We start from the raw sequence: 9123 nt of genomic DNA, 5'->3' as shown, positions 1-9123 counted from the left end.
GAGATTAAATTTTAATAGTGATTACCAGAGGCTGGTGGGAGGGGGGAAGGAGCAATCATTGTTTAGGAAGCATTGAGTTTCTGTTGACGGTAATGGAAAATTTGGGAATGGACATTGGTGGTGGTTGCACGAAATGAGTGATGTAACTGATGTCACTGAACTGTACATGTGAAAAACATTGAAATGCCAAATGTATTATATATATTTTTACAACAATACAAAATAAATAATGAGGTAGACTTACACGTAATGGCTTGGAAATATTTTCAGATTCAAATTAAAAATGGCACATAGTATTTTCATGTTTTTAAAATGTACACACATATATATGTTGTGTGCATAAAAACAGTGTATATAGTGTGATACATATATGTAGCAAAAGTCTGGAAAGCTATCTACCTGAAAAGCCAACCAAAGTGTTAAGTATGGTTTGAGAAGACTGTGCAGAAAGAAATGAAAAAGGGGATTCTACTTGTTACTCTTTGTACTTCTGTACTTTGTGAATTTGTTACAGAGAAATGCATTATTTTGCAATTAAGAAGCCAGCAAATAGTTTTCTAATCTAAAGAAAAATGATCATTTTTAATAGACTTTATTTTTTAGAGAAGTTTTAGGTTAACTGAAAAACTGTGCAGAAACTAGAGTTACCATATACTACTCCCTCTCCCCCCCGCACACTGTTTCTCCTATTATTAATACCTTACACTCCTTGGTATATTTGTTACAATTGATGAACTAATATTGATACATTATTATTAAGTAAAGTCCATTCAAGTTCACTATGTTGTACAGTCCAATGGGTTTTGAAGAAAGCATAAGGTCCTATGTCCACCATCACGGTATCACACAGAATAGTTTCATTGCTAAATTCAAAAATCAGTGCTAAGTCATCATCTTATTTTAACATAGCAGTAGATTGACACAGTTGACACTGTGTCTTCACCTGGCTTCCAAAACACCAACACTCCAGGCTTTCCTCTTCTCCCCAGGGTCACTCCTTCTCAGACACTTTGACTGGCTCCTCCTCAGCCCCCCGCCTTTTGGTGATGGAGTACTCCAGGCTCAGTCTTTGGACCTCTTATTTTCTCTATCTACCCTCATTCCCTCTATCTGTTGACAACTTGCCAATTTTATCTCCAGCCCAAAACTGTCTCCTGAACTTTAGATCCATATATCTAACAATCTTTTTTATGTTTCATTTTGTTTCAAAATTTAATGGTTTTTTTGGCCTTATTTGGTAAAAATTATTACAACACAACATTTGGCAACTCAACATTTTTTAGGTGTACAATTTAGTGATATTTGTTACATTAGTCATGTTGTGGAACCCTCACCCTACCCAACTGCCTTTTCAAAGTCTCTACTTGGGTATCTAATAGATATCTCAATATGTCCAAAACCAAGTCCTTGATTTTCTTCCTAAAACTTAATCCTCCCTGACGTCCTCCATCTCAATAAACGGCAACTCTATTCTTCCATTTGCTCAGACAAAAAAAACTTGACTCTCTTTGTCCCATATCCTACATCTAATCTATCATCAAATACTGTTGGCTCTACCTTCAAAATATATCCAGAATGGATCACTTCCCACCACCTCCTCTATCATCTTACACCTGGATAACTACAAAAGCCTCCTAACTTCTTTCCTTTCTTACCTAGATTACTGCCCAGAGTCATCTCATGCCTATGCAAATGGATGCCAGCATAAGCCTTTTTTAAATGTCAGCTGACGTCATTCTTCTACTCAGAACCTTCCAGTGACTTTTCATGTCACTCACAGCAAAAGCCAAAGTCCTAACAATGGTTTATCAGATTCTACAGCACCTGTCTGCACCACCCCACACCTATCCCGCCTCATCTCCCCTCATTCACTTCACTTAACAGCTCCCTGCTCTTCCTCAAACAAACTTCTGCCTCAGGGCCTTGGCACCAGCTGTTCCCTCAGCCTGCAATGCCCTCCCCTGAGAAGGCCACATGACTTGCTGTCTCAACTCTTTCAAACATCACCTTCTCAGTGAGGCCTTTCCTGACATCTTCTTTAAAACTACAACCATGACCATCACCTCCAATTGCTATCTCCTTTCCCTGCTTTATTGTTCTTCATAGCACTTATCATAGTGTGTATGCCTCTAAAGAACTATGTAATTTACTTATTTATGACATTTATCAGTCTCTCTGTCATGGATTAAATTGTGTCCCCCAAAATATGTGTTGTAAATGCTAAACCCTTATATACGTGGATGTAATCCCATCTGGGAATAGGGTTTTCTTTATGTTAATAAGGCTATATCAATGTAGGTTGTGTCTGAAGCCAACCATTTTTGAGATATAAAAGTAGCAGCTTAGGCACAGAAGCAAGCACAAATGGAGGGGAAGCTACATCCCACATAAAGATGGCCAAGGCATAGAAGCTGAAAAGAGACAAGGACCTTCCCCTAGAGCAAAAAGAGAGAGAAAGCCTTCTGCTAGAGCCAGTGCCCTGAATTCAGACTTCCAGCCTCTTCAACGGTGAAAAAATAGATTTCTGTTTGTTAAAGCCACCCACTTGTGCTATTTCTGTTATAGCAGCACCAAGAAACTAAGGCACCCCCCTCATGAAAATGTAAGCTCCATGAGGACAGGACTTTATTTTGGGGGGGGGGCGTCTGGGTTGTTAAATGCTGGATTCCCAGCGTGTGGAACAGGGTCTGACATATAGGAGGCAGCAGCTGCTGAGATGCAGGGGAGCCCAGAGTAGCGGCAGGCAAATGAACTCAAGAGATTTCTTTATCCATGCAAAAAAAATTTTAATAAAGAACAAAACCTTTGAAAAATCAAAATACACTCAACTTATTCTATTTGAATTCGGATCAGTGTATCAAAGTAAAATTCAAACAAAAGAGCATCTCTTCAGGACTCCCAGTCATGGCTTCTGCAACACATCTGTATTGTCCCTGAAACAGGGAAAAAGGAATACAAGTAATAGAAAAGGTTAGATGCTTCTATTTTAAAGGCTTTTGTAAGAGTTTTGTTTTACTAAGAGGAAGCCATTTCAGTTGAATTGATTGCAGTTTCTCAGTTTTCTATTGAGATGAAATTTCCCAGGCCTTTGAATTCAGTGCACATAAAACCCATCTGTTTTTATGAGCTGGTGGGGTTTTTTTGCAGTTTTTAAAACGAGCCTATGCGGTTTTCAAACATTACATATCATTTGTAAAAAAAATGATAATAGTAAGCAAAGAATACGCATTGCTAAAGTTTATTTTAAGCCCCTAAAAAGTGAAACGTGGAAAATTTCATTGCTAGATATGTAATGCAACGATCTAAATTTACGTCTGTGTTTTTCATTGAGGCATTCATTATTTGTACAAAGGCCTGGATGTCCAAGCTAAGTTTTCAAGAAAGATCTTGGACAAAAACAGGTCTATAATTTCTGTGATTTTTATTCTCCTAAATAATTTTTACCATATATTTTATATATTATATAAATTGTATATATATAGTACGTATATATTTACTACATATCTATACATTTAGTATGTATATATATATGTATATTTAGTATATTATATAGGGAGTTGGAAACCGTGGTGGCCTACTGGTTAAGTGCCATGGCAGCTAACCAAGAGGTCAGCGGTTCGAATCCACCAGTCGCTCCTTGGAAACTCTATGGGGCAGTTCTGCTCTGTCCTATAGGGTCGCTATGGGTCGGAATTGACTCGACGGCAGTGGGTTTTTTGGGTTTGGTGTAGGGAGTTACTGAGTTATACACAGTGGTTGTCCAGTGTTTTGATCTGAATGAAAATCATTCCACATATTAATCCTGAGCATTTGCATTACTTTCAGCAAAGTAAGTTAGAGGGAAAAAGGAAATAAAAAGGAAATTTCTTTTGTGTAACGTTTTCATATTCTGCCGAAAGAAGAAATACCAAAATATCCGGTACCGAAAAAAAATCTTGAACTTCTTAATCTTTAACTTCTATTTTTAAAAGTTGTGAATTGCTTGTTTCAAATTCCAAAGGTTGAGAAAGCACAAAATAAATTTTGAACGATACCTTAGAAAATTTTATTCCCTTGAAGGAGAATGGTATTGTTGCAGTCACAGTTTCTGAAAAATACAAAAAGTTATTAGTCATTATTAGGTGATTTTTCTTTGGTTTTTGTTTATTTATTTATTCATTCATTCATTTTTGGTAGCATGGAGTACACCTTTCACACTTTTCCTACTGGCAGAGACAGAGCTGGTGAATCTTTTACCCTGGCTACTAACTCTCATGGAAACCCTGGTGGCGTAGTAATTAAGTACTACAGCTGCTAACCAAAGGGTCAGCAGTTTGAATCCACCAGTCACTCATTGGAAACTCTGTGGAGTAGTTCTACTCTGTCCTATAGGGTCGCTATAAGTCGGAATCGACTTGCCAGCACTGGGTTTGTTTGTTTTTGTTTTTTGCTAACTCTCATGTGCTTCCTCAGGCCTTCAGAGACTTTCTCTACCAGCCTGCACCTCCCTATTATGGTCTGTCTTATAGATGCCCATTGCTGTCAAGTGGATTCCAACTCATAGCAACCGCATAGGACAGAGCAGAACTGCCCCCAAAGGGTTTCCAAGGCTGTAATTTTTACAGAAGCAGTCTGCCACATCTTTCTCCTGTGGAGTGGCTGGGGGCTTCTAGCCAAGCGCTGAACCACTGGGCCACCAGGGCTTCTGATGTCTCCTAGATTGACCTGCTGATTTCCTTGACAGCATGTGTCACAATCTGAATCTATCTTATTCATTACTTAGTTATGATTTGTTTTCTCCACTAGTCTGTGAGCTCCGTGAGGGCAGGGGTTTTGCTTTGGTAACACTTGGCTCCAGGACCAGTTGCATAATTTGCAAGGCCCCATGCAAAACCAAAATGTGGGGCCCTGCAAAACGAAAATGTGAGGCCCCTTGTTCAAAAAGCAGGGGACCCAGTCAAAAACTGCGCAAAGAACTTAAATAGACATTTCACCAAGAAGGTTATTCAAATGGTCAACAAGCACATGAAAAGATGCTCAAAGTCATTAGAGAGATGCAAATCAAAACCACAAGGAGATAAAATCTCATCCCCATTAGAATGGCAATGATAAAAAAAAAAAAAAAAACTAGGTGTTGGTGAGGTTGTGGAAAAACAGGAACCCTCATCCTGCTGGGGGATTAAATATTGTAGGTAGAATTATAAATTGGTACAGCCATTGTGTAAAACTGTATGGTGGTTTCTCAAAAAGTTGAACATATTACTTAGCAATTCCTCTCTTAGGTATATACTGAAAAGACCTGAAAGCAGAGATTCAAACAGATACTTATACACCAGTGTTCATTGCAGCACTGTTCACAATTGCCTAAAGGTGAAAACAACTAAAATGCCCATCAACTGATGTGATATATATATATATACAATGGAATATTACTCAGCCATAAAGAGGAACGAAGTCCTACTGCATGCAACAACATGGATGAACCTAGAGGACCTTATGCTGAGTGAAATGCATGAGACACAAAAGGACAAATATTATACGTCATCACTCATATAAAATAAGCAAATACATAGAAACCACAAGTAGTGGTTACCAGGGACAGGAAGGAAGGGGAAAATGGGGTTTTTTGCTTAGAATGCATTGAACGTATGTTAAGGATGGTGGGATGATTTTGGAAAAAGATATCAAGAACGGTTGCACAAGTTGAAGAAGTTAATCAATGTCACTGAAGTGTGCATGTAGAAATTGATGAAATGGTGTATGTTGTGTTGTGTGTATCACTATAAGAAAAAAAAGCAGGAGAAAAGTTACATTAAATGTACTAAACAATACCCAGTTTCTTTTCTTCCACATGGTGTTTTTTATTCACTATTTAATATAATTCTAAGTAAAGAAAAATTAAAACTAAAATATCAGTAAGAATTTTACCATTTATATATTGTTTATACTATGCAATATAAACATAGGCAGTAGCCCCGTCTCCCCCCATCTGTGGTTTCGCTTTCCGAGGTTTCAGTTACTGCAATCAACCGTAGCCTGAAAATCCCACTCCTTCCTGCTCCGTCTCACCGGGGAACCACATTCACATAACTTTTATTACAGTATATTGTTATAATTGTTCTGTTTTATTACAGTTATTACTGTTGATCTCTTACTGTGCCTAACTTATAAATTAAAGTTTATCATGGGTATGTATGTATAGGTCAAAATATAGTATATATAGGGTTCCGTACTATCCAAGGTTTCAGGCATCCATGGGGATCTTGGAATGTATCCCTTGTGAATAAGGGGAGACTACTGTATCGGAATTGACTCGACGGCAACCGGTTTGGTTTTGGTTTACTGTATGTTTATATTATGTAATGCCCATTTTAAATGCAAATATTAGAGCATATAATTCTTATATGCAGAATCAGTAATATCACACAATTTGTATTTTGTGGCTCATCCCCAGAGGGTACCTTGAGCGAGCCAGAAAAGATTAACACAAGCCAGACTCAGGAAGTTTCAAAGGAAGAAGAGAGAATGCCTGTTATGGAGAAAATTGTGTCCACCAAAAATATGTGTTGTAAATCCTGACCCCTGTACCTGTGGTTATGATCCCATTTGGGAATAGGTTTTCTTTGCTATATTAATGAGACCATATTAGTGTAGGGTGTGTCTTAAATCAATCTCTTTTGAGATAAAAAAAAAAGCAGATTAAGCAAGCAAACACAGTTGGGAGGAAGATAGATGCCACACCACATGAGATCTCCAAGGAACCAACAAACAGAAGCTGAAAAGAGACAAGGACCTTCCCCCAGAGCCAGCAGAGACAGAAAGCCTTCCCCTAGAACCAGAGCCCTGAATTCGAACTTTAGCCCCTAAAAAGTGAGAAAATTAATTTCTGTTTGTTAAAGCCACCCACTTGTGGTATTTCTATTATAGCAGCACTAGGTAACTAAGACAGGGCCCCAGGCATAGAATAGCCAGAGGCTATTCCCATGTCCTTGGACATAAGGATGATCACAAGGTGAGTGAAGACAGTAATAGGTCACCTCACTACTTGGTGCATCTGTGCAAGGTGGAACCTGACAGCTGCCAGGTTCCCTCTCTCACCAGCTGCCCTGTCAGGGAGAAGGGAAGTCAAATCAGGCATCTCCCCTTCCCAAAGGCCGCCTCCCATGGGTGACCCTCAAAGGTATTACAACCTCTGTGCTAGGATGTGTTAGGTACCTATCTCAGAGGTGAGGGAGAATCTGCCTTCATCTAGTCACCTGGGTGCTGCCAGCCTGGGGAGGGGATGGCAACTACCATGCCCCACCTCAGACACTGCAGGACACCCACCCCTGACCCCAGCTCTCCCAGCAGAAGACAACAGGACTTGCTGGACAGGGGTGGGGAGGGGGATGCCAGGCAGAGCCCACGGCATTAGGGAGTTGATGAGTGAGCAGCCAAGAACCTATCCAAGGTAGGGAAGTGATAGGAGACGAGACTGTGGGTAAACTGAGGCTCCAAGACCCTGGTGCATGCCCCATTGTCCCTTCAGATTTCACTGACAAAACACAAGTTCAAAGATAAAATTATTAAGAATTTCAGGACAGGGAGGCACAGCCAAGATGGCGGAATAGACAGATGCTTCCGGGGAGCCCTCTTTACAACAAAGACCTGAAAAAACAAGTGAAACAAGTATATTTGCAACAAGCTGGGAGCCCTGAGCATCAAAGACAGGCTTAGACAACGAACTGAGGGGCAGGAGGAGGAAGAGGCCGTTCAGAAGTGGAGAGGAGTTACAGGACCTGAATCGTGGGGAGCCCTCAGGCACCATTCCTGGAGCGGCCGCAGCAGCTGTGGTGGGCTGGGACTAGCATTCGGCCGTACTTTCCTCAGGGAGAAGCAGCCAGCCACACAGCCCACTCACACCTCCGGAACCTGAGGAGAACGGTGCTCTCAGCAAAAGCTAAGTACTTGCGTATATTTTACTGTACCCCCCTCACCCCCAAGCCAGCTTCAGTGGCTGAATCCCTAGGCCTGAGATAGACCCTGGTGAACACCTACAGCCATCCTCCTAGCCTTGGAGAAGGAAAAAATTTGCAATAGGAGGGGAAAGATAATTTGCTAGCTCCATTAACTGGGGGAGCTCAGGACGGAAGCAGCTCCTGTCCAGGCACGAACTGTCCGTGGACCTTGAGTGCCTTTCCCTTCTGCATGAACCTGTGTGGGCCTATTTCGGGAAACTAGGCCCTTGTTGGCAAACTCCAACCGTTTCAGCTGTGCTGTGGAGAGGTGGGCGTTTGGTGTTTGACATTGCATTGCCTATTAAACAAGGTCCTCACCTGCCCACATCAGGGACCTAAGGACTGGTAGTTCCACTCAGGTCACCCAGCCACCCGTGACAGGGGTTCAAAGATAACTGGTACCTCCCAGTCCTTACAACCAAAAACTTTGGGTGCCCATGATCCCTCTGTAGAATCCACCCACCAGCATGCTCTAGGAAACAGAGATGTGATTTCCTCTGAGACACTTGGGGGTCAGTTCTCAGCCCCCTGCCTTGTTCAGAGCATAACCCCCTGATGCAATCAGATACGGGTATATACGCCAATCACCCCTGCCCCTCTAAGACTGTAGGACAGAGCCTGTACCACACACTTGATATCAGATACCTGGAAACCTGAGCTGAATTCATACAAGAAAACTGAATGGACTCCTAGACTGATATACCTGATAACAGCTCTAGCCAGCTGGGGACAGGACACCAGAGCTCCAAAGGCAAAAACAATCAAGCTAGCTCACTCAAGCAACCCACAAGGGTATATGAAAACAAAACAAACCAAGCAGCTATGACACAGTAAGCAAGTATAAATTAATACAATAAGTTATAGATAGCTCAGAGACAACAGTCAATATCAAGTCACATAAAGAAACAGGCCATGATCACCTCAACAGACTCTCAAAACAAAGAATCCAGGGATCTTCTAGATGAAAGTGCATTCCTGGAATTACCAGATGCAGAATACAATGTTTAATATACAGAACCCTTCAAGACATCAGGAAGGAAATGAGGCAATACACAGAACAAGCCAAGGAACACACAAAAGCAACTGAAAAAATTAGAAAGATTATTCAGGAACATAATGAAAAGTTTAATAAGCTGGAAAATCCATA

General features: G+C 40.9%; 1 protein-coding gene across 5 annotated transcripts in view; it reads right to left on the bottom strand.

The window, feature by feature from the left end:
- Window positions 1-2699: 2699 nt before the first annotated feature.
- The window catches only part of LY96 (lymphocyte antigen 96), a 32996-nt gene continuing 26572 nt past the window's right edge, over window positions 2700-9123 (bottom strand). Inside the window, exons 4-5 of one of the 5 annotated variants that reach the window (XM_064267854.1) lie at window positions 4035-4087; window positions 2700-2933 (exon numbers count right to left, since the gene is read on the bottom strand). In XM_064267854.1, the coding sequence (XP_064123924.1) occupies window positions 2850-2933; window positions 4035-4087 (137 nt within the window). In that variant the 3' untranslated portion in view covers window positions 2700-2849. The other 4 variants (XM_023545810.2, XM_010588357.3, XM_003408350.4 and 1 more) reach the window with 4 other exon arrangements.

Source organism: Loxodonta africana, chromosome 14, assembly GCF_030014295.1.
Source record: "Loxodonta africana isolate mLoxAfr1 chromosome 14, mLoxAfr1.hap2, whole genome shotgun sequence".
Classification (NCBI taxonomy): Eukaryota; Metazoa; Chordata; class Mammalia; order Proboscidea; family Elephantidae; genus Loxodonta; species Loxodonta africana.
This window is presented reverse-complemented; position numbering and strand designations above follow the sequence as displayed.